Source organism: Crinia signifera, chromosome 4 (assembly GCF_055691185.1).
Source record: "Crinia signifera chromosome 4, ASM5569118v1, whole genome shotgun sequence".
Lineage (NCBI taxonomy): Eukaryota > Metazoa > Chordata > Amphibia > Anura > Myobatrachidae > Crinia > Crinia signifera.
In genome coordinates, this window is record NC_139220.1 from 34,462,868 (window position 1) to 34,489,495 (window position 26,628).

General features: G+C 46.1%; 1 protein-coding gene across 3 annotated transcripts in view; it reads right to left on the bottom strand.

The window, feature by feature from the left end:
• CAMK2A (calcium/calmodulin dependent protein kinase II alpha) overlaps nucleotides 1–26,628 on the bottom strand; it is a 175,115-nt gene that overhangs the window by 36,806 nt on the left and 111,681 nt on the right. For all 3 annotated transcript variants that reach the window (XM_083181521.1, XM_083181522.1, XM_083181523.1), the window contains exons 5-13: nucleotides 25,577–25,642; nucleotides 23,574–23,646; nucleotides 20,394–20,496; nucleotides 18,998–19,081; nucleotides 18,401–18,495; nucleotides 17,806–17,928; nucleotides 17,629–17,712; nucleotides 15,292–15,334; nucleotides 12,325–12,365 (exon numbers count right to left, since the gene is read on the bottom strand). In XM_083181521.1, the coding sequence (XP_083037647.1) occupies nucleotides 12,325–12,365; nucleotides 15,292–15,334; nucleotides 17,629–17,712; nucleotides 17,806–17,928; nucleotides 18,401–18,495; nucleotides 18,998–19,081; nucleotides 20,394–20,496; nucleotides 23,574–23,646; nucleotides 25,577–25,642 (712 nt within the window). The remainder of the gene's footprint in view (nucleotides 1–12,324; nucleotides 12,366–15,291; nucleotides 15,335–17,628; nucleotides 17,713–17,805; nucleotides 17,929–18,400; nucleotides 18,496–18,997; nucleotides 19,082–20,393; nucleotides 20,497–23,573; nucleotides 23,647–25,576; nucleotides 25,643–26,628) is intronic.

The window sequence follows — 26,628 nt, forward strand, 5'->3', positions numbered from 1 at the left end:
GAACCAATCAAATGCATCCAATAGACTTCTTGTTTACAAAGTCTCCTGAATTGATCCCCCCCCCCTGATGGTAGCTGTGACATGTTCAACCCCTCGGAGTTTCAAACTGCTGGGGTTACCTTGATGATGTTCATGAAAATGGCGTGAAAGACTGTGTGATGTCACGTGATTAATAACATTTCGACGATGCTCAAGGAACCTGATCTTTAATTTCCTGGTGGTACGTCCTACATAATGGAGTCCACAGCCACATGTGAGAATGTATATCACGTAAGTGGTGTTACAGTTAATGAAAGAATTAATGGGCAGATTTTTATCCCCTATTGTTATGAACGTTGTTTTTTTATTTTCAATATATGAGCATGTGGTGCATTTAGAATTGCAACATTTGAAAAAACCCTTGGGTTTCTCAGGAAGCCAAAGTGTGCTTTTGGTAGGCAGTTTACGTTGTTCTCTCAGTTGGCTGGGGGCCAAGAGGTTCTTGAGGGATTTATTCTTCTTAAAAATAAACCGTGGTTTTTCTGGAATGGCTTTAATAAGAAGGGGATCCTGTTTGAGAATGTTATAGTTTTTTGAGACAATGGCTTTGATTTCAGGACAATATTTATTATAAGTCAAGATGTAGGCTACTCCCACATCTTGATCTGTATGTTTTTTATGGAGTGACTTTTTAGATTTCAGGAGTAATGACCGATCTGAAGATGTGACTTCTGAAAGGGCATTATCAACCAAAGATGGTGGATATCCTCGCTGTTTGAATGACATTGCCATAGCAAATGCCTGTTGTTTAAAATCTTGTAGAGAGGAACACTTTCTCCTGAGACGGATAAACTGTCCCTTGGGGATGCTCCTTTTCCACGGGGGATAATGTTCACTTTGATAATGGAGGTAGGCCGACATTCCTACTTCTTTCATGTAGTTTTTTGTAACAATTTTTCCATCATTGATTTCTAGAGCCACATCCAAGAAGGAGATCTGTGTCGGGTGAATAGTGTAGGAAAACTGTAAATTATAAGTGTTCTTGTTAAGAGTGTCTACAAATTGATGTGCCAATAATGGGTCCCCATCCCAAATAATAAAAAGGTCATCAATGTACCGCCCATAGAGGACCAGGTTCGCGCCAAAGTCGCCTCCCCAAATGAGGAGCTCTTCGAGCTCACCCATATAGAGATTGGCGTAACTCGGCGCAAACCTGGTCCCCATGGCGGTACCCATGGTCTGTAAATAAAAAGTGTTTTGGAAAAGAAAGTAGTTGTGTTGGAGAATGAATGAGATACAATCCAGCAGAAAATTTTGTAGTTCCACTCCCAGGTCCCCATCTTCAGTCAGTCTGTTTTCTATAACCTGGCGTCCCAGATCATGCGGTATATTTGAGTAAAGACTCGTCACATCGAGTGTGAGGAAGTGATATGAATCCTTCCAATCTATATCTTGAATAAGTCTCAAAAAGGAAGTTGTATCCTTTATGTGGGACCTGAGAGTGGAAACTCGGGGTTGCAGAAAAGAGTCTACAAAAAAAGATAAATTAGAAGTAATAGAGTCAATACCAGAAATAATGGGTCTACCCGGGGGTGATGTGAGGGATTTGTGAATCTTGGGAAGGTGGTAGTAGATTGGCACTACAGGGTGTAGGGGAAGCAGAAATTTCGATTCCTCCTTGGATATGGCTCCGTCCATCTGGGCTTGGTCCAGGAGCAGAGATAATTCAGCCAGAAAATTCACAGTTGGGTCTTTTAGTAGTTTGGAGTAAAATAGGGGGTTATCAAGTTGACGGGAGGCCTCTAAGATGTAATCCTCCCTATTTTGTATTACGAGGCCACCCCCCTTATCGGCCTCCTTAATTATAATGGTGCTGTCTGAAATGAGGTTTTTGAGAGCTTTCTTTTCTTTAGGGTTTAAATTAAATTGGGATTTCTTTTTAGAATTATCTAGCTTAATTTTTTCACAAAGTGTTTTAAAATCAGCCAACGTGGTTTTGTAAAAGCTTTCTACATTAGGGCCCTTGAATTTAATTGGAAAAAAATTTGATTTAATTTTAAAATTCTTTCTAGTTACATCAAATAATTTGATGGGGGAGGTAGGTTCAATCTGGTTTATATTTTCTTCCTGGAGTTCCATTAGCATAGTAATGTAGGAAAGATCTTCAGAATCAAGCGTGGTAGGTGTACTTAGGTCATTAGGTTGATTCTGACCGTTCTTCGCAAAGAATCGTTGGCGACAGAGTGTCCTGATAAATCTATTAAGATCTATAAAAAGTTCAAAAATATTAGGGGATGACGTAGGGGCAAATTTTAGGCCTCGACTGAGGAGGGATAACTCGTCCTTATTTAATACCTTGTTAGATAAATTGAAAATACTTTCAGTAGTCTTTTTCTGATAAATTTGATTTAGTGTCTTAATCAAGTCTGCCTTAGTTGTTGAGTGTACTTTGACTTTAGGACAAAAATCAGTGAGTGTATGTTTAGCCGTTACCTTACAGCATACCTCCCAACAGTCCCGATTTTATCGGGACAGTCCCGATTGTCAGGGCCTGTCCCGCTGTCCCACCCGCGGGCGTCAGTGTCCCGCGGTGTGGGGGGACTGTTGGGAGTCCCCCCTGTCAGCTGCTAAGCATCGGGGAATAAACGCTGTGCGCATGCGCACAGCGCCTATTCCCGCAGCCAGGGGGCTGGGGGCATGGCTAGAGGCTCACAGAGCCTCTGGGTCATGCCCCCATAGCGGCAAAATGGGGGCGTGGCCTCACGGAAGAGCCGCAAGTATAGGCCACGCCCCCAAATTAGGCCACCCCCCCCGAAAATGTCGACGCGCCTGAGGCGCGCAGCAGCAGCGTCCCGCCTGCTGAAGTGCCAAAGTTGGGAGGTATGCCTTACAGTGAGATAGGAAACAAAGCAATGAGCAGTGAAGTAAAACAACAAGAAGGAGATTGGCACATCCAAAATGGTAAGACATATTTCAGCCAAACACGACCCATGACCTGGAAGGGATTACTGAGCTTGTGACAATGACCCTTATTCTGGTTCACTCGCAAAAGCAAATTCCTTCTCAAATGGACAAAACCATGTGCACTGCAGGTGGGGCAGATGTAATATGTGCAATGAGAGTTGGATTTGGGTGAGTTATTTTGTTTCTGTGCAGGGAAAATACTGACTGCTTTATTTTTACACTGCAATATAGATCTCACTTTCAAGTAAAACCCCACCCAAATCTAATTCTCTTTGCACAAGTTACATCTGCCCTACCTGCAGTGCACATGGTTTTGTCCATTTGAGAAGGAATTTATCTTTGCGAGTGAACCAGAATAAGGGCAGCAGATGGAGCAGGGTGCAGTGCAGTGCAGTACAGTAGCATGTCATGATGGAGCAGTGTGCAGATAACAGTGCGCAGCAGGAACGCAGTTGATGACAGGAAACTGTTTTATGGGGTCATTTTTGGTCAACTATCTCTAAAATGGTGGTATTAATGAGCGTTATTTCACGGCTAAATGAAAAATCCCTCATTTAAATGCGGAGGACACCACAACATACAATGAAATCTGGCGCAGGGCCACCTGGGCTGACAACACAGTTCTGCTTTTCACACGACCCCCAAATTTCTTTCCATACGGCCCAAACCCTATTTACAGTATTAAGAAAGAAGGTAGTATAGGGTAGTGGCGCTTTGACTATATCAACAACAGGGTGTATCTGTGGGGAATAACCAATAACCAAAAAATTGGGGGAGGGAGTACCGGTGAGGAAGATCCCCACAAGGAATCACCAGGACTTTAAAGGAAACTTCTGAGCTAAGTATTCCTCACAGATACACCCTGTTGATATAGGCAAAGTGTCACTACACTATACTACCTTCTTTCTTGAATCTATCTTTGCTGGTTAGGGATCCTACCCTCAGTATAGTGAGACAGCTGCCTCAAGTGAAGCGCCAAAGTGATTCCCTTCACCCTTTCTCTATAGCTTATTTACAGTATGCCTGTCTTACACAGAGAGTGGAGGCAGCCATTTTGTGAGCTGAACTGATATGCTCGAAAGAAGCTGCCTCTTGCCTCAGTGTGTCACTGATGGACGGCATTCTGGTGAATAAGGGTTTAGTCCACAAAATGGCTGTCTCCACTGAGCAAAGGCGATCCCAATTTATGGAATGCCTATATGCAACTTTTCAGTGGGTAACAGTTTCAGGGGGAGATTCTCTAAGAATCTCCGCCCCCCTTCGCATATTTAATTATCGCATATGCTGTAACATATGCGATAATTAAGGCAAAGGACAGCTCTTGCGTTAAGAGCTGTCCTTTGCGGTGAGAGTCGCTGGGTCCCAGCAGGTCCCGGCGGCTCTCCCCTCCCACACCCGGCGCTGCTGCGCCGGGCTCTCCTCCTCCCTGCACCCGGAAGAGGATCAGTGCAGGGAGGAGGTCACAGGTCCGGGCAGCACTGCGCTGTGCAGCCCGGACACAGGTGAGGGGGCGATGCGGGGCGTCGGCGCGGGGCGGCGGAGGGTTGCGATAGAAGCCCATTGGCTTCTATGGGGCATCGCCAGATTTTTCTGGTGATGCCCCCCGCCGCGGTAACCCGGCCGGGGATGCTTACAGCATCCCAAAATGTGGTAAAAACCCTGATAACAGGGGTTAGGTTATGTTCATCGTGGCATAGACTACAGGTGACTATCTGCATCTAGGGCATTAGATTCCAGTAATGCAAAAAAAGCAAGCAAATGGACAAAATCATGCTGCGCTGCAGGTGGGGCAGATGTAACATGTACAGGAAGATTTAGGGGTATATTTACTAAGATGGGAGTTCTATTTTAGATGTTAGTATGGACAACCAATCAGATACTATCTATTATCTTCTAAAAGGTGCGAAATAAATAAGTACATTCTGATTGGTTGCCCATAGCAATCCAAAATTTAAATTCCCCCTTTAGATTATGGTGGGTTGTATTTTTTCTGTGTTCGATAGGGCCCGCACAGAGGAAAAATCATTTGATGGTTACTTACCATCGAATCATCTTTCCTCCTCTCCCGGCGCTCGCAGGCGCCGTGAGACCCAGGAGTCAATCGGCATCTGCTGGGTTTGAAGCGATGTACCAATGTCATGCACCCGCCCCGAGCAGCCAACCATTTTTGTAGGCACACCAGGGATCCAACCTTGGCATGTCCCCCACCTGTCAATCAGGTTGCGAGCGCCTCGCCAAGGACGAAATCGTCTGAAGGTGCTTGCTGCCGGGCCCTGCACCTGCGCATTACCGACATGCACATGAGAAGCTGCCTAGAATTTGGACCTGGCCGAATTGTTTTGAATCGGCCCTTATGTAAATAACTGTTAATAGATTAGTTAAAAGTTCTTAAGCTAAAGGGAAATAGATTCATAATCACTGCAAGTGAGAACGGCCAGTTACTCAAAATCCCATTTATCGTCTTGTAGTGTTATTCAGAATGCTGCCAACAATTAGGATAAAATATAGCATCATGGTCGCCTATCCTCCTGCTTTTAGCGGGAGACTCCCGCATTTTAAATCTTTCTCCCGGTCCCCCCGGAAAGTCCCGGCATCCTCCCAGTTTTTCAGTGTTGTTGCAGAAAAATTGGACTGCGCATGCGCAAGTCCCAAAGTGGCGGGGGCGGGTGCCAGAGTCCAGCGCGATGTCATGACATACCCGGCATCATGGCATCGCTGTTCTGTTAAATGGGCCGCCGCAGAGACTGGAAACAGTGAGAGGAGAGCGTGAGCGGCAGCGGTGGGAGCAGCAGCGGTGAGTGACGTGCCGGGCTATGAGGGACTGGCAGCACGGAGAGGAGAGCTGGAGCGGCAGCCGCGAGTATGTTATTTGGTTAGTCCCGCCCATGCATCCGCCCCCTTTTGTGGCATGCCCGCCGGCCCCGCCCCCTAGTTGATGGAGAAGGCAGCTGAAAAGTCGGCAACCCTGTATAACATTTTTTTTTTTTAAATAGTGCTGGATAGCTTTAAGCAATACACAACTATGGAAATATTCGGAGAGATGGTTCCCGGCACCCAGCACGGAGACCTAATTGAGGCGGCTCCCCACAGAATTATCAACAATGAAAGGTGCATAATTGTAATTGCAATGGAATTATTACATTCTGCAATTATAACATCAGTGTCAGTAAGGAAGATGTGTGCCCCCATCGATGTGTCTATGCGAGTGTCACAACATTCTATAAAATGCAGAAACAACGGATAGTCAATAATTGCCACAACACAGAATCATTCCCTCTCAGGGGTGTCAAACTCAAATTCATCGGGGGCCGCATCAGCAGTTTGGTCACCCTCAAAGGGCCGGTTGTATCTGTAGGTCCCCCTGTATAATTATAATGCCATGACACCACAGGCTGCTCCCCCTGTATAATATAAAATGAATGCCATGACACCACAGGCTGCTCCCCCTGTATAATAATAATGCCATGACACCACAGACTGCTCCCCCTGTATAATATAATAAAAGTAATGCCATGACACATAAATGATTATACAGGAGGAGCAGCCTGTGGTGTCATGGCATTATTATTATTATACACGGGGACACCTCAGGAAACAGCAGATATATATTTTTTTTTATTGTGAGTGTGATCCTCATCCTAACTTACTGTTTCTCCGTCTGTCCTGCAGCTGCTGCGGCTTCCAGCTTTTCTTCACTGCTTGCTGCGGCCACACTGTCCCCGACTCCCGGTCCATCTTCCCTGCCTGCTCCTACTTCTCTACAGACGCATGGGCGGGCAGCGTCATCGTCATGACGTCCCCACCCAGTGTCTGTCACTGCCGGGCATCAGAGGGAACAGGTGGCCGGGCCCTCCTCCACGTAGCCGTAGAGGCCGGCGGCCATGTTTCTGTAGCCGCATACATATGTGCCTACAGGAACATGGCCGCCGACAGTGGAGGAACAGGTAAGGCGGCCGCGGTGGGGTGGGTGAGAGGAGGTGGCCTAGGCAGGAGCTGGGACACACTGCCCTGCGTGCTATCTCCTCGCGCGGGCCACATGACGAGGTCTGGCGGGCCGGATTTGGCCCGCGGGCCTTGTGTTTGACACCCGCGCTCTAGAACATAACGATGGGGAATCAATGTCTTCCGAAGGCCACACTCAGAGGATCACTAGCATAGAACACAACTTTGATTACACAATAGAACATCTAGAAGATAAAGAAGTTGCCCGCGATCCGCCCTTTGGGCCTTCCCGGATGTGGTCCTGCTAGTGTATGGGGCATACTTAACTACCCTCGCGGAAAAGCAGGGAGGGTCCCGATAATCGGGCCCCCTCCCAGCCCCCCGGAATGGTGGCCAAGCCTCCTGCATTTAGCGGGGCCCTCCGCACGCCCTCCCTCTGCAGGTCAAATACCGGTATCCGTGGCTCTTTAGGGAGGGTGCGGGGCTAAAATGACACAAATCAAATAATTTAGTACTTAACCCTCCCCCGAATCACAGCATTTACCAGATTGGGGGCGGGGCTTAATGGGGGTGGGGCTTAATGATGACAAAGCCCCACCCCCAGAAAAACTGGCTTCTCCAGGAGGGGAGACTCTACAGGTAGGCAAGTATAGTATGGGGGCCGAAAGAGTTGCAGGAAATTAATAGAGCTGAAGCTATTCCACATGAAGGGTGGATGGGACACTATCACATATTGAGTAATCATTCAGTACATTTTTCACACAAAAACAGGGAATAACAGCTCCACTTCATGTAAACATAACATTGTAGTTTGGTATTCTATTAGCAGTGCAACCGGCATTTATCTGGGATTATGCTTCGGGGGTCTCAGGCCGTGATAACCCATGGGTTCAGGAGCCCTGTAAACTATTACCTCTGTAAAATAAAGTACGAGTTCAGCCAGCATCCTGCATCTCGGGTGCTGAGGAGAAATGGCCCATGGCAACCAATCAGCACTGAAGTAACATCTGTAATTTGCATAATATAATTTATACAGAGCAGCTGATTGGTTGCCCTGGGCCACTTCTCCTCTGGCTCACGTCTCCTCCCTTATCACTGCCTCGTACACCTACCCCACTATTACATATGCCCCAAGTCAGTAACCAATATTTGGCTATATTTGGACATGACAATGGTGACACAATTGTTCTGTTAGTTAAAGCATTTGAACCACATTAGCAATATAACTATAAAGATAACCCTGAAGCTGCATGTTATACTGCCAATAAGTCATCACAGTGCAGGAACATGGAGCGGCTGGTTGGATCCAAGCATTTCATTTACTTCATATATTTCCTGAGAGTTTGTTTTAATGGGGATAATGCAGGGCTGAAAGTAATCTGTGCACAAATTGCTCCACACTGCTGAGAATGAGGAAACAGGTATATTCACCCACAAAGCATTGTGAAACGCATCAGTGGTGAAATGCGTCAGCGGTGTGAAACCCGTTGGTAAATCATCATCATCATCACTATCAGTGTGCACTATACTAGGTCCATATAATAATCCTCCAAAAAACTTAAATATCTATGTGCTTGTGAAACGCGTCATTTGTGAAACGCATCAGTGGTGTGAAACGCGTTGGCGTCATCATCACTATCAGTGTGCACTATACTAAGTCCAAATAATAAGCTTCTAAAAAAGTTAAATATCCTTTTACTTTTAATGCATATTTTAGTAAACACTGCCCTCCCCCATTCAGGGTGAGTAGGTGCACTCTGCATGCGTATGACTTTGCATTGCCGTACTTGCATGTGACCCTTTTTGGAGGACGTACCATGTGACATCATAAGAATTTATCTGTGCATACAGCTTTCAATTCAGCATCCACCGCAAAACAATTTGAGATAAACTGCAAAAGACTTTGGCGTTGCGAGCATTTTTCTCTGTGTGTGTGTGTTTGGGAGGCTAGTCGTGTTTGACATTCATCCACAAGGTGCTGCATATTAATATGCAATATGTTCTCAGCAGTCTTTTGTGATGGATAGATATGCAGAAAGTTTTCATTTGGGATATTACTCATTACTGTCGTGCGCCCTCTAGTGGCTGCATCACCAAACACAGTGAAATCATTTAAACAAAAATAACATCATAGCACTTTTTTTTGGTACTTGTGTATTATCTGGGCACCCAATTTTTTCATCGCACGTTAAAAAATCGCATCGCATTGCATACAATCATATCGCATGCGATGCGATTGGACATGATTTTTAATCGCACAGGCACCCAGATGCCTGATTCCTATGTTAAATGACCCCCCAGACCCGATTTTTGATTGTACACCCACCCTGATGGGTGATTACTAGAGACAGGATTATATGCACCATAAAAAGCTTGAAATATGCATGCAAATATGCATGAAAAATACTTAAAATATGCATGAAAAGTGCTAAAATATGCTACATTAAATAATAAAAAAAAGTAATTTTTAACTTATTTATTTAAAAATCAGCATAAAATTAGTTGCAAATAAACCTCAAAAATAGGCCCACAGCACCTGCACATGTCTAGTGCTATAAACAGGACTTTTTTTCATCCTGGCTGCTACAACATCAACTACACGGACCCTCATCTCCAGAGCCGATGGATCAAATGTCAGCATAGCGTGTGAGGGCGGCGCAGTGGAACGTTTCCTCCCTGCGTCGCATACTCACTGTGACACAGCATTTCCTCCGCGCTGCGTGATGTCACAACCCTTCTGCCCGCCTCCTCTGCTGCAGAAGTCTGTCTCTTGGTGTAAAGTCCCAGGCCAGGGGCAGGCAAAGGTTCAGGAGCTTCGTAATGGCATCCGCCCGACTGACTTTTATCAGCATGGATTGGCAGCCTAGAGCAGTGTCAGACATAGCGTACATCCAAGGTTCCACACAATGTGCACATATTGCCCCAGCCTGCACACTCTACCACTACCTGGCCAGCAGCAGCAGGGCAAAGCAGTGCTGTGACTCGCGGGTGGAAAGGGGGCAGGGCCTAAAATATGCACCATCACTAGATTTTAGGTAAAATATGCAATAACCAGTGAGAATGGGCAAAATATGCAAATGCATATGCAAATATGCAAATGCATATAATCCTGTCTCTAGTGATTACTATGTTAAATGGCCCCCCATTGTTAACGCCACCCCACTATCAATGCCAACCCGAAGCGTGCCAAGCGTAGGGGGGGGGGGGGGGGGCAATTCACATAGTAATCACCCATCAGGGTGGGTTTACAATTAAAAATCGGGTCTGGGGGGGGCATTTAACATTGTAATCAGGCATCAGGGTGCCTGTACAATGTAATATCGGGTATAATCGCGTCGCATGCCACTAGTTAAGGCATGCGATGCAACGCGATATTAAAATTGTACACTCCTCCTGGGAAAGGCTCAAAATCGGGTACAATCGCATCGCATCGCATGCCTTAACTAGCGGCATGCGATGCGATATATCGGGCGCCCAGATAATACACAAGTACCCTTTTTTTTTTTAAATACGGCTAATGACAAAAAAAAAGCTCAGGAGAAATGGTGGCAGATTTTCTTTACGAATAAACCATTTTAGCCCCGTGTCAAACAACTGCAATGTCTGTTTCATTTATCTTTGTCTGAGCTGCTGTCACGGTTATTATTGTTAAGGGACAGCCAGGCAAGTGATAAGAGAGCATAATAAAGACATCATAAAAATACAATATAAAGTTTACTACTTTCACAGAATAGCAGCAATTGTCTCTACTTCCCAAGGGCAAACTGTGAGGACCTCATTTCTGCACATGTTGCAACAGTGTCTACATAGGAATACATGAATGTTTCAATCATAGTCTATCAGCCAGAAAATAATACCAGGGATAGGGAGCCTTCAGCCCCCCCCCCCCCCCACTGTTGTTGAACTACGCATCCCAGCATGCCCTGCAACAGTTTGAGCATGGCCAAATAGCAAAACTGTAGCATTGCATTCTGGGACGCGTGGCTCAATAACAGCTGGAGGGTCAAAGGTTGCCCATCTCTATAGCCATGAAAGTCTGCCCCATCCGAGCTGTGAATGTTGGCTCATTTCATGGCATGGTGGGGCACTCACAAGGGGCAGGAGAACCATGTGCGCCCCCAGTACTTATATACATAGGAATATTACATGTACATTAACCCTGCCACTGACAGAGAGATCTGAACTACCAAACTGATAATATAGGAGCATAAAGTCTGACTGGCTGGTTCAGGAGCAGGTCAATTGGCTATTAAAATAGGAATGTAGCCATACAAATATGGATGAGGCGTCATGTGTAAAATGTGTCTGTTATTTTTATACACACATTATATATATATATGTAGTCACTATGGAATTCGATGACCACACAAAGGCACAGGCTCCAGGTTAAATATTTCCTTATATGACACAGAAAATGCGGTGACTGTAAGGGGTAAAGTTTGGAGTTATACTGAAGATGAGATGTTGCCCCTAGCAACCAATCAAATTCTACTTCTTATTAATTTAGCACCTTCTAGAAGATAAAAGGTAGAATCTGATCTTCAATAGAACGCCCATTGGTAAATTTACCCCCTAAGTACCCATTATAATCTGGGTTGCCTACTTTTAAAGTCTTCTCTCTGAGAGAACCCCAGAGAGACTGTCAGTAGCACTTTGGGGGGCGGGGCCTGATGTAGACAAGCCTCACCCCAGTACTGCAAATTCGCAGGTATTCGAGGAGGAGACGGGGCTAAATTACGCAATTTGCATATTTAGCCCCACCCCTCCACCCGAATATACTGCAGATGTGTCCTCATACATTAACATTAAACATTAAATGTTATACGCTATGATTCCGAAACTCATCGTTTATATCAATATTATTGCAAGAGGTAACGTATATTATCACCTGTGGGTTCTTGCATGTTATATACATCCATAAAGCTGCAGTAAGAGTCAATGGGCCTAATTCAGACCTGATCATGATTTGCAGCCCAGCAATCGTGTAAACGCCACCGGCCAGAGTTGTAAACCACCCCCTGTGCATGGCTGTGAATCTGTTTGCAGCCGTGCACACAGGGGGAAAATCATTCGCAACCACTCACCACCGAACGGCCCCCCCCCCTCCCCCATTCTAGACTACAGGCCACTGCTTACTTCAAAAGCCCTCCCTCCCCACGGCCGGGGAACATTTGCATTTTTTGGGGCACTCCCATATAACGCTGGCGTGCCATCCAAAAACGTCCACTGGTAAGCCAATGCTGTCTTCGTTCTCTGGGGAACCCCACTCATGCACACTGCGTACCGTGCTCGTGCATGGTTGTTCGATAATCACTCTGCTGTGCATTTGCAGCCCAGCGGTCATGTCTGAATGAGGCCCAATGTTCGAATTTTCAAAAGAGTGACAGGTCAGTTCATCGCCACCATCAGTTCCTGGCTTAATGTAAAATCTCCGCTTACCTTAACACCGTCATTCTTCTTGTTACTGCCACTTTTGCCTCCTAGGAAAAAGAAGTAGGCGGTGAGAAGGCCCAGGCCAGGAAGTACCAAGATGCAGAAGATGAGCAGAAGCATACTAAGACGTCCTTTCTCATCGGGTTCAAGGTCAACTTCTGACATTAAGTTGGAGATGAGAGCCAAGCCAGAGAGGTTTATAAAACTTGGAGATCTGGTTCTATACCCGGCAAGGTCCTGCCCCAGTCACAAAACCCTGATTCTATTCTGTAATCCACAATATTTTCGACCAATAACCTCCACTCATTACTGGACTTTCCTCCTTAACCCTCGCTCCCATTCATTCTAGTTTAAGTCCATTTCCCCTGGTGTCTCTGGAGCTTCTACGACACCGAGACACATCTTTGTTCACCCAACCGCTGGTGTGTGTGTCTTTATTTCTAGTCTCTGTCCCCGGGCGACCAGGCTGCCTCCTCCCCTCTAATAATAGCCCTTTAATACTGCGGTCATTTGAAGCCCGTATCCCATGAAGACAGCTGCACAAGTGCATGATAAACAGTTGTCTGTCTATATCTCTCGCTCCCTCCGACAGTCCTCAAGTGTCTCCCAAGTTTCATGGGCTGCTTCCAACGTACATTCCAAGCGGGGAGAGGAGAAAAGAAGCAGGGGAGGATTTCGGAAGTGGAAGTAATGCATTAGAGCCCAATATTCTTCCATGTTAAGAACCAAAAATCAATATATTAAATAGTATAGGAGAATCTTGTAGTGTTTTTTACTGACTTTGATTTCCTGGGCAATTAAGAAATGAAAGTCTCTTTATACTGAGGATATGGTTGGATATACGGGTTGTCTATTAAACCCCTGGCATGTTACTGATGCTACCCTGTTCAGGACAGATTTCGGTGTGTGAGGGCCTTACGGCAACCAGCACGTGGGGGCCCCATCCAATAAAATTGGTTATATGATATGCTAGCAAAGTTATTAAAGAGTATACTGTGTGAATTCTCCCAGCACCATAAACATCTAAAACACAAAAAACTGTAGTGCCTAAAATTCATGTTATGACATGCAGTGCCCCCAGTTCACATTATACCATGCAGTGCCCCCAGTTCACATTATACCATGCAGTGCCCCCAGTTCACATTATACCATGCAGTGCCCCCAGTTCACATTATACCATGCAGTGCCCCCAGTTCACATTATACCATGCAGTGCCCCCAGTTCACAGTATGCCACAGAGTGTCTCCATTGCTGGCGATATGTGGGGACTCTGAGCAACCCCCCCCCCCCCGACTGCCCTGCGTTTATACAGTATATCTATACTGGGTGCAACATTAGTGGGGAGATGTATTAACCCTTTGAGTGCTATTATCTCTGTGAGGGTTGGGGAGTGATAAGGTGGGGAAATTGCCTCAAAGCTGCCAATCAGCTTCCAACTATATCTAGGACACAGTGACGTAACTACTTATTTTGTGCCCCCCCCCCCTCCGCCACACATTTTATTTCCGCCCACTCCCACTTCCCTCGGTGCCCCCCCCCCCCCCCCATGCACATACCTGCCCGCCGCTGCATCTGCGGTCACAGTCCCGTCTCTCCCAGCGCTGGCTCCTGCTGCTATAATGAAAAGGGACTCTTAGAAAATGGCTGCCCCCATACTGCAGACAGAAAACTGTCTGCAGTATGGGGACAGCCATTTTCTAAGTGTCCGTTTTCATTATAGAAGCAGGAGCCAGAGCTAGGAGAGACGGGACTGTGACGGCACGGCAGGCAGGTACCCGCAGACAAGAAGAAGCTGACTGGCTTCTTTGAGCGAATGTTCCACTTTATTGCTCTCCAAGGGGGTTATTGTGGTTCACTCTTTTTTGACAAATTCCTTCTTAAATGGACAAAACCATGTGCACTGCAGGTGGGGTAGATGTTACTTGTGCAGAGAGAGTTAGATTTGGGTGGGGTTTTACTTCAAAGTGAGATCTATATGGCAGTGTAAAAATAAAGCAGCCAGTATTTTCCCTGCACAGAAACAAAATAACTCACCCAAATCTAATTTTCTCTGCATATTTTACATCTGCCCCCCTGCAGTGCACATGAATTTTTCCATCTAAGAAGGATATTGTCAGAAAGAGTGAACTAGAATAAGGCCCTAAGGGGCAGATTTATTAAGCTTGGAGAAGAGATAAACTGGAGATAAAGCGGAGAAAAGGTTAAGGGGCGCATTTATCATTGGAATGCAATGCCGGGGCGGTGACATCGCCCGACATCGCATTGCGGTACCCTGCAATACCGCCAGGATGTATCATCTGGCAGGGACAGGGCTCCGAAAGGAGCCCGTCCCTGCGATGCCTGGAGCCGGAAGCTGGGGGATCTGCGCATGCGCGGTTATGCGCTGACCCCCCCGCGACCCCGCTGACCGCACTGCCGCTCGGGCAGTGCGATATGTAGCCATAGGCTACAACGGGCTATCGCCACATTAGAATAGCGATAGCCCAGGGGAGCGATGCCGGGCTGCCCGATGTTGATACATCGGACAGCTTCGCATCCCCCATAGAAACCTATGGGGGATGCGGCCGGCGGCGCTGCAGGGGGGATCGCAGCAGGGATCTCTGATCCCTGCTGCGGTCCCCTTTAATACATTCAGATGATACTTAGTATTTGCGGCTAAACCCCGAAAACGTGTGTTTTCGGGGATTTAGCCGCAAATATTGCTTGATAAATGGGCCCCTTAAAGAGATAATGCACCAGCCAATCTACTCCCAACTGTCTTTTTCAAACACAGCTGATTGGCTGTACTTTATCTCCTTTTACCTTTTCTCCGCTTTATCTCCAGTTTATCTCTTCTCCAAGCTTAATAAATCTGCCCCTAGTCTCGATACATCTTCCCTTAGGTGAGAACAAGCGCCCGATATTGAGTGCCGCTACCTGATAATATGGAAAGACGAAAAGGTAAAATATTGGGCATTGAATGAGATCACTTACCAGAGAAATTCCGCGTAGCCAGCATGGTGGTCAATATAGCCCCCTACATTAGAGACAAAACAATTATAAAACGTACAGGCATCTGGATACAAAGCCATAAGGTCTTTGAGATTGGAAGTTTGGAGATTGGACGTATGACCGTGACGCCTAGTGCACAACCTACACCGTCATTGAAACCCCCCCCAGTAATGTACAGTATTAAGGGCATTCCAGAATGGGCTACATAAATATTACAGTGACGGCATGTTGTGTATCATATATGCAAAACTGCACACATGTAGGTCCAGCAGACCAAATTCTATGTTTGACCAGAATAAAACCAACATCAACCACAACATCGACTGCAGTGTTTTTATATCAAATAGCTATTTTGCTTACAATCAATTTTTTTTGTTCTATCCTGTTGTCGATGGTGCATTGGTTTCTATTGTTAAGTTCTATTGGTGTTACATGTATTTTTCAACCTCAGTAGAACTAAAAATGGACTCAACATCAATTCGAAATTAGACCACAGCATTGCTATTGGCCAAAACAAGTCACATGCACTGTATTACCCATAAACAACTTTATGCCAGGGCTAATTCATTTGCATAGCCACAATTTTTGTCTAAAGCATTGCTGTGCCTCGCATTCTTCTTCCTATCTTATGTATGTGTCAGACAATTCCACATGAAATCAAATAGAACTGCTTCTATTGAAAATGACAGTTTGTGGTACTTTTTGGTCTATTTTCAAATTGACTATTTGACAGTAAATATGGGATAGGAATAGAGCTCTATATTAAAGTTGAAGGTTTGAATTGGATTTATCTTAGTTCTATTGAAGTGCAAAGTCCTATTTCAGTCGATTTTGATCTTAGTAGATACCTGACACACAAAATCAACCAAAAATCGACAGAACATCGACTGAAAAACTTAAATCGACTAAATACGGTATACCCCTTGGTCTAGTCACCATCCTGCTGAAGATGGGTACAAATCCAATGTGTAAATTCTCTGAGTTTTGGTACTTGTCACTGTGTCCTACACCGTTATGCTCTATGTTTGAGTGGGAAGTGAAACGTTGATATTTAGTGATAAGGCAGGATAAGAGATTGAGGGGCAGATTTATTAAGCTTGGAGAAGAGATAAACTGGAGATAAAGCGGAGAAAAGGTAAAAGGAGATAAAGCACCAGCCAATCAACTCCCAACTTTCAAATACATCTGATTGGCTGTGCTCTATCTCCTTTTACCCTTTCTCCGCTTTATCTCCAGTTTATCTCTTCTAAAGTGCCTGGTACTTTATCACCGGCCAATCAGCTCCTAACTGTTAAGTTACAGGCTGGGTTTAAAAAAGAAAAGTTAGGTTGAGGCACTAGGGGGGAATGGGGGCGACGACGACAACAACTTAGGGTTAAGCTGTGGGGTAGGTTAAGTAATACCCCTTTTACACCAAAATCCCTGGTCGGACCCTGGTCTTTGAACACAGGAGTTTCCAGGGTTGGACCCAGCTTCATACCCCATTTACATAGCCCCGTGACCCACGTCGGACCCAGGTCTGTGCCGTTTACACTGAACCTGGGTCAGCACTGCTTTTCCCTATGGATGACATTAAAAATTTCATTTTAGAACAATGATTTAAAATAAAAATTAAAAGACATGACTAGTTAGCATTGAAGAATGTTGGTTTGTTTTTTGTAGAATATTTTTGCAAAAAGTTTTATTAAGTGCCCTTCCCCTGCAGCAGCAGACCGATGTGCTCCCCCAAGCCCCCCCCCCCCCCCCCAAAAAATAACATAAATGATACTGCATCCAATTATGACTTCTGTGTGCATAGCCTGTATCTTTCAGGCTGCTGTCTTTTGCCACTGCAGTGCACTATGGAAATGCATCCAGCACTTTGCGGATGTCCCAACCTGGGTTGGGACCATTTACACCGCCCACGACCCAGGTCCAACCAGTGTTCAACCCTGGTCAGGACCTGTGTAGGAGACCAGTGTTACTGGACCTGGGTTGACCCCTTTTACACCAAAGCTGACCTGGGTCCAACCTGGGTCCATCCTGGGTTTTTCCTTGGTGTAAAAGGGGTATTAGGCTGTTGGGGGTGTGGGGTAGTGTAAGGCAACAAAAAGGGGGGTAGGCTGGGTGTGGGGGTTGGTTTAGGCAGCAGGCTACAGGGGGTTGGGTTTAGGCACTAGTGGAGAGGGTTAGGTCACGCTGCGGTGGATGAGGGTTAGGATAAGGCTGCTAAAAGGAAGGGTTATAGTTAAGGGGGCGGGGGGAAGGGTTTGGAGCCCCTGTCAGATTTTCCATATTGTGATGCTGGGGTCGGTCTTAAGGGTTCAGTTGCAGACTAACCTTTAGCTTCCTTCTGGCATTGAACTTCTTCAGGCAGTCCACCGTCTCCTGTCTGTGCATGCACGAGGCCACTGTAGAACGGTGCTGAAAGCAGGAAGGAGCCAAGATCATTTCTTTAGATGGAGGAAAGAAGATCGGGAAGACAGCACATGAGAAACACTAGGAGGAACTACTCACTGATATCCATGGGTGCTTCAGTGCTTCGGCCGCAGTGATTCTTTTTGCTGGGTTAATGGTCAACATCTTATTAATGAGATCTTTTGCTTCTGGGGTTACGGTGTCCCACTCAGGGGAAGGAAACTGGTGAACAAGGGAAAAACTTTATTATTATTATCTTGCAACACAATGTATTTAATTCCAGTGAACATCTTTGAGGAACAAGACCGACAAAGGCCAAAGGCAATATTACCTGTGGCTCTAACCCACGGGAGAAGAGACTCTGAGGGCAGCCCATGATCGCCAGGAATGCGATGGAATATACCCATGGAAACAAAAGTTTCCTAAGGGCTGTAGTGGGCAAAGATGCTGTAAGTGATGGGGAGTATCAGGTGTATGTACATCTGTGGGGTCAAGGGTGCCAAGGGCAGTGTGGTTCCAAAAAAGCAGCCCCCCATAGGTTTACATAGGATATGTAATGGTGCACCAATCATGTATCTGGCATAGCCACTTCAGTCTCTTCCTTCTGTTATGGGGCAGCTGAGGCTGAACATGATTTTTAGATGTTACTGGAAGCGTTATGGGCTGTAAAGCATTGGTCAGTCGTTCCACTCACATCATACGCTCCAGCCTTGATCTGCTGATACAGCCTGTGCTGATCCTCATCCCAGAAAGGCGGGTAACCGACCAGCAATATATAGAGAATAACTCCTGCCCGGGACAAGACACAGAATCATCAGTAACAGAAAAGTGACAGCAAAGTAATAAGTAGGAACAGATACTGTCATTTATACATGGGGATGAGGAACACTAGCTGTATTATTCCTGTACATGTGTACCCTGACATCAAATGTACATTACATTACAGGATGATAGACTACTGGGCTAGTCAGTTACATGCAAAGGCCGCCAAATGCTTCTCTGGAATGGCCTACCATGGAAAGCAGCATACGCGCATTACGGCGATGCTAGGTGGCACATCCAGGCTAACTGACGTCCCCCTATAGCTCCTCAGCTCTGTACAATTACATTCAGCATGGAGCTGGCAGGGGATGCAGAAATAGTGAGCAACAGGATGCCTATAAGATAGATAGTTCTATAGGTAGATAGAGCAACAGGATGCCTATAAGATAGATAGTTCTATAGGTAGATAGATAGATAGATAGATAGATAGATAGATAGATAGATAGATAGATAGATAGATAGACATTACCACAAGCCCAAAGATCCACAGCCTTTCCATAAGGATCTTTCCGTAGAACCTCTGGGGAGAGGTATCCTGGGGTCCCAGCAAATCCTGCAATAACATATAGTATGGGTTATAGTCAGCTGCATAGGATACAGGGGCAGATTTATTAAACTCGGTGAAGTGATAAACTGTCTGGTTTTTATCACCGGCCAATCAGCTCCTACCTGTGAAGTTACAGGCTTGGTTTGAAAAATTACAGGTAGGAGCTGATTGGCCGGTGATAAAAAACAGACACTTTATCGCTTCACCGAGCTTAATAAATCTACCTCACAGTACTGTAGGCGGTTGGTTCCCCTTAATGCACTCAATAGGTTACCCCAACACTACTCCATGATACTACATGCTGCACTACTGTGTTATAGTGCAATGTTATTGTGGCCATTGTGTCGGATGAGATGTCACACGGGACAACCTTATGATGGAGCAGCTATGCGTCCCAGCCACCATGACTCAGACATACTGTACAGGTTCATCTCCATAATGGCCCAAGACACAGTGTAATTTGGTTGGTCTGACATTCCAGGTAAGGCCGAATCCACCTATGGGGCTTATTCAGTACCGCAGTTTCCCGATAATGCGCTCATGCGGAACGGGTCCTGCGATGGCATCTCAGAAATGCAAACACATCGCAGGGGGGGGGGGGGGTCACAGATCTTCGTTAATCTTCAAATGCTGGTGCTACTGTATCTTTTGTGCAAACAGGATCGCGGTTTGTCGGCTGAGACACGCCCACAAAAATGATTGACAATTGCTGGAGTTTCTTGTGGCCACTCCCCCCGTATCCTCCCCCCAAGCCGTCCCTGGGTGTCAATCACTTTATGAATAAGGTAATAGGTAGCCGCAACATACAGTATGCGTACTCTGCCAATAATTGCTCAACTGCCTAAATATTGTCCCTGTGTGCATCTGTGAACCAGGTCGCTTTTTAAAAAAAAATCCTTCTGTATAGAACTTGCCATCATCTTCATTACCCTTTATACTAAAAGGCTAACGTTGCTCTCCACCTTTATAGGAGCAATTCAAGTGTTTTGTTCACTGGCGGCCACTAGATGGCATCTGATGGAGGAGTTCAAGTGTTGCTCTGTCCGGGTGCCTCACAGCCACCGGCGCTGACATTACTGTTATATCCTTCCGTCATTATGACGGGCTGGTAACAAGTTATTTATTATTAATTTATTGTAAGATATTAAAAATAGCAATGCTCTATAATGTACAAACTGGTGGGAAAACATTTCCTAATCGTCATGCACATCCTGGAACCAGACTCTGCAGCCCCCGGCCTGGGTGGGAAATTGGAGGCATCCTGTCCGTGTTGCGTTTGCTCTCTTCCATATTTAATACACGTGAAGCATGCACTCACCAAACCATGCCTGCTGCTCTCCTTCCACCTCAATCGCCAGTCCAAAGTCTGCCAGTTTCACCGCCGCACCTTTCAGCTTAGAGGCCAGTAAGAGGTTTTCTGGCTGTGTGAGAACAGGAGAAAGTGGATTACTGGCAAATCAGTGATGTTCCTCCTGCGCATCCAATAACCTGCCACCCGCACAGCACGTAATGCCTATACTGGTGTCTGTCACATGCATTATAGGACTCCTGCCATAGTCTAGGAGGGATATGGTCGCTCGGTCAACACAATCAAGGTCGACATACCTTAGATAAACCTCTAAACGTCGACAGTGAAAAACTCATGTTGACTTTTTGACTGTCGACGTTCCCATTGTCGACCTAATGCTTGCGTCAACCTACCGACCCTGTAGACCAGTGATATTCACCCTTTTTCAACTTGTGGCACATCAAACAAGACATTAAAACTGCCAAGGCACACCATCAGACCCCCACAAGGAAAATAACATTAGCCCCCACAGGAAAAAAACAAACTCATTGGCCCCCATATGAAAAAAACAAACTCATTGGCCCCCCATATGAAAAAACATCACACTGGTCCGCACAGGTAACAACAATAAAATACATTGGCCCTCACATGAACACAAGAGTGAATCACAGTTGAACTGGTGGCGGTTGGACATCTCTAAATCTGGGGGCACACTTGAGAACATCTCAAGGCACAATGGTGTGCCACGGCACAGTGGTTTAAAAACGCTGCTGTAGACCTTAGCCCTGTTGACCTTTTGTGGTCGACCTAATATATATCGACCTTCATTGTGTTCACCCTAGGCACAGATGCTATAAGATCCTCAGAAATAACTGGAGCCAAGAGTCACGGGGAAAATACAGGCAAGAACGAGCCAAGGGGCCGGAGATCATACCGGTAGCAGAAAACGGGGTGATTGTGAAACGCAAGGCAAAGATGAATGCACATCTGAAATTAAGTATACCTGAGGGATGTCACCTAGTTACTGAAGGACAGTGAGCACATTAACGCTATTGTCGCTACAAAGCCGTTCCCTGGTGAACATTCATGTACCTAACTGTGCACCTAACTGTGTTGAACTATACATCCCAGCATGCCTGGGAACAATTTTGCTATTTCGCCGTGCTAAAACTGTTGCAAGGCATGCTGGGATGTGTAGTTCAACAGCTGGAGTGCCAATTTTCTCCATCACTGTCCTAGAACCTGCTAAGCTGAACACTGTGCAAAAATAAACTGAAAAGCCAAGCAGGAAAGAAGTACAGTGATTAGTACGACGTGTTTTAGTTGCTACCATATAGCAGGGTGAGAAAGCAGTTTGGAGTGTGAGTGAAAAGGAGAAAGGTGCGAGTTTCTTATTCCACTATGCACACAACACCTCTTGTGTTAATGAAAGTATCGCAACATCACATAACTGCAGCCTCAATGTTCTAGAGCGCCAATAATGAATGAACTGAGACGTACCAACACTAGCGATGGCTTCTTACCATATATATTACATTGTCCCATAATTCTGACTTTGCTGGATGTCTTCGGGACTATTGTTACTCACTGCCTTCTGCCGCCAGCGCTTCTGTCCCGGCTTCTGCTGGGTCCCGGCTCTCCCGGGTACTGCTGCAGCGCTGCTAATACAAAAAAGTGACACTCGGAAAATGGCTACCTTCATACTGCAGACAGTTTTTGAGGATGCTAGAGGAGGCAGCGGCCTCCTCTAGCAACCTTAAAAATGGTCTGCTGTATGGGGGCAGCCATTTTCCGAGTGTCACTTTTTTGTATTAGCAGCGCTGCAGCAGTAGCAGGAGGGCTGTGTGATGCGTGCTGAGGGCTTGCCCTATGCAGCCTGTCTATAGGGAGTCAGTGTGTTCAGCGCGGGGACCGGGCTCTGACTTCTCCTTACTGCCAGGGAGTGTGAGCAGCCCACTGCTGGCATGCGGGGGGCTGGAGACCCCCCCCCCGGGCTGTCTGTCACCCGGCTCGGATCGTACACTAACAGCGAGATAAGAATACAGTCCTGGGGGAGCAGAAGCTGGGACTGGATGCTGCAGCACTGTGAGTACACGCTCCCCTCTAGTACTGCTTCTTTAGCAGCCAGCAGGGAGGGGGGGGGGGGGCCTGCATTTTCGGCAGTGGGGTGCAGAATTAACAGTTACGCCACTGATAGCGGCCTAACAGTCAGGATTCAGACGGTCTGTATACGGACATCGGAATCCCTACTGCGGGTACTCCGACAGAGGGGCGAGCGCATCAAAGCCCCTTGTGTGCTTGCTGTGCTCGCCACAGGTTCTATTCTCCCTCTATGGCGGACGTGGACCCCCACAAAGGAGAATAGCCCCTGTCAGTCAGGATCCGGCACCTACTTCAAAAACCTGTACTAGACTTGCATTATTGGTGTAGATACTCAGGGGTAAATTGACTAAGATGGGAGTTCTATTGAAGATGAGGTGTTGACCATAGCAACCAATTATCTCTAGAAGGTGCTAAATAAATAAGAAGTAAAATGTGATTTGTTGCTACGGGCAACATCCCATCTTCAATAGAAATTTCATCTTAGTAAATATAGCCCTAAAATATCACATCCCTATCTGAGGGGTGCAGTTAGTAAGTGGAGCGTTTTCGAAGTGATCCGTTTGCAGTTGCTTTGATGGGTCTGTTTCATTGGGTTGACCAATATTAGGTCGATATGCATTGGGGTGACCACAGAAGGTGGACACATGAAATCGGTAAACGTGGCTAAGGTCGACAGGGCTGTGAGGTTGACACAAGCATCCTTTAAACAAACTAGTTTTTTTTATTAACTCTGTGTCATACACACATCACACAGGATGAAATGAGTCCCGATTGTAACAAGTTACTGACATCGGTGAGAGATGGAACCTCCTAGAGCCGGCTCTGTGACATGTACCTTTCATCAAACAGGCCACAATATGGTTTTATCTTTATAAGATAATGTGAAATATCTATCATGCCCAGGTATAGTCTATTATGTCAACATTCACCATATCAACACGGATGTTATGTCAGCAGTAAGCATGCTGACATTCATCAGTCAACATTCAGCTTGTTATAACTGCTGAAATGTCGATATGGTCACAATGCCAACAATGTACGGCAGCCGGAAGTCTATCTCTAAGGCAGATAGCAGACATTATATGGGCGGTCTTGGTTGTGACTTACCTTCAGGTCCCTGTGCACCACCCCCATCTGGTGACAATGCAGTACTGCCTCTAGTATCTGCTGAATGCAGTGACTGAAGGAAAGCAAATAAAGTTAAAAAAAATATATATATATATATATATATATAGAGAGAGAGAGAGAGAGCACAAGACAGAAATGCAGATAAAAGGTGTCATAAATATAGCAAATTAATATGCTATGATTTTGGATTGTGAAGTGACCCATGACAGACTCAATTTAGGCTACAATGGCGTCTCTCTGGGTAGAAGAAGTTGGGACAGCAGACATCACTCAATTACTAAAACCAACACTTGATTTAAGGAGAATTTATATGAATGCACAATAATTACAGTCTGCATTTGTATAGCCGACATTTCTATTATCATACCTCCCAACATGACCCATTCCAGGAGGGACATAATGCTCTGTTCCTGGACTTCCCTTTTTAATTTATGATTAAACCAGGTGATGGAAACCAGGTCAGTTGATAAGAAAAGTGTTTCACCACAGGTGATGGCAATCATAACTGAAGAGGGAAGTCCAGGAACAGAGCCCTGAAGAAATAATTCCGTGGTCAGCGTCCATCGAAAGATTTCTCCACCAGTGGCCAAATGCGAGCGGATATGGTGGTGGCGATTCGGCAGGGCAGGCCCTCTGGGACTCGGTAAGCTGCGAGCTTCGCTGTCAACCAGAATCAGGGCCTTAAAAGAAAGTGCAGGAGCAGAGCACTGTATCCCTCCTGGAGAGGGTCACGTTGGGAGGTAAGTATTACTAATAATGACTCAGTTACATAGAAAGAGAGATAAACAAGGCAGTCAGGATGCTGGCGTCCAGTATACCGACATCGGCACTCAGAACATCGGCACCGGAACTTCAGTAAAACATCAGGATGCTGATGCCGGAATACAGACAGCTGACATCCGGAATGTAAGCATGACGGGGCGGGTTAGGGTCAGGCCAATGCATGGGGGGAGGGGTAGTTTTAGGTGGTGTGGTACAGGGGTTCGATATAGACACTAGTGGGGAGGGTTAAGGTGCCCATACACTAGTCCGATTTGCGTCGAAATTATCAGATTCCGACATATCGGGCAGAGAATCGTCCAAAATCTGAGGTTTTCGACATCCCCTTCAGGTCCGATGCATGGTCCTAAGAGCCATCCAACCTCCCACACGGCCCCCCTCCTGGCAATGGGGAATGGGGTCGCACGCGATCCTGCTGCCCCGGTAGGTCCTGGGAGGCTCAGTTTGGTTGGATGGCAATACACTGCTGTGATATATCGCAGTAGTGTATGGCCACCTTTATAGTCAGGCTGAATAGTTGGGTGGGTGCGGTGGGGGGGGGGGGGGGGGGTTGTAGGCTGCTACAAGGGAGGGGTAGGCTTTAGGGTGGTAAGGAGAAAGGGTAAGGGTACCCACAGAGCACCTGTAGGGATTCTCTGTATATGCAGCGGTCTATCTTATGACCGTGGTCAGGAAACCGGTGTCCAGTATACCGACACCGGCATTCCAACTGCAGTATTGGACCAGAGAAAGGCAAAACAATGCGTGTAATTGCTACAGTGTATATGCATGTTGGAATGGGCACTGTAATGAGAAGCAGTGGGTGAGATTTAATAAGATGATAGATTCAGAAAGTGGGAGATTTGGTGAGAAATCTCCAGGTTTTTTTAAAGCGGCAATCATTTACACTGCAAACCAGATTGATTTTGCAGTGTAAATGATTGCTGCTTTAAAAAAACTGGAGATTTCTCACCAATTCTCTCACTTTCTGAATCTCTCATCCTATAAAATCTCACCCAGTGTTTCTAGACACGGTACATCTGTAAATTGTGGCACAATGCGTGGAGGGGCATGATGATGCGTTCACAGCCATCCGCAGTAGCCGTACATGTGTCCCCATTACATGCTCAGGGTGTGCACATATTCCCCATGTCATTGGCTGCAGGCAATAAATAAGATGACAAATGCCTCAATGACCTTTGGCATTAGCCGTACACACTAACCTGGCATCTGCTTCGCTGTAATATTCCCTGGCAACAATATCCTCAAACAGCTCTCCTCCGGTGACCCTGCGGAGACACAGCACCGTCATCTGGGGCAAGGTACAGGCACATCTTGCTAAGCACTTCAGACAACATTTGTCAAGTTCAATAAAGAGTCCCTTAGCCTCGCACACAATGACGAACTTTATCCGGCAGCACCATAACCTGGGGTCATTCATGCTGTAAAAATACCCAGAGTTCTGAACTTGTTTTTACACGCCGGGGTCATTAGCGTCTCAGAATTGGCAGTTACCAGGAAAATATCTGATATTTAGTATCAAAGGGGTTTCTCTCATTTGTGACACTTTCATTTATCGGCTGTACATGTTCTCCTGGAACTGTCTGTACCAACAATATTGCCCTGTACTCAGCCATCACTTGGCGCCAGTACGGAAGGTTGTGTGCAGAGACCGACTCATCCCCGAAAGGAACAGGGTCAATAATCTGAGGTGCGTTCTAGCTCCTGATGCCAAAATGCAGACAATTGCTGCTATGTATTAGGCACACGGGCAGCTTCCCTCTGTTACATTCACTTTCAGCGACTATAAGGCGCACCTCTGATAGGATTTGTAATATACATGCAGGGAAAAAGATAACGGAGAGTAGAACGGAAACAATTCTACCTCTAGGGGTACATTTTAGGGGGCTAAGGTCGCCACAGGGTCGGAAGGTCAACACAGGCATTAGGTCGACATTAGGAAGGTTGAGTTTTTCACAGGCGGCATTTCCTAACCTACCATCCAATAGGGCGTGGAGAGAGAATATTATTGTGTGCCAAGCGCAGCGAGGCATCGGGCCTGAAGCATGGTTGAGCACAGCGAGCCATGCCAGGGTACACGGTACACTGACAGGGTGTCCATGTTGACCTTTTGACTGTCAACCTTCCCATTGTTGAACTAATGTTTACGTCAACCTTTGGGCCCTATCGACCTTAGCTATGTCGACCTATATCATGTGTTGACCTAAGCCCTGTCGGTCTTTAGTGGTCGACATAATGTATGTTGACTCTGTGA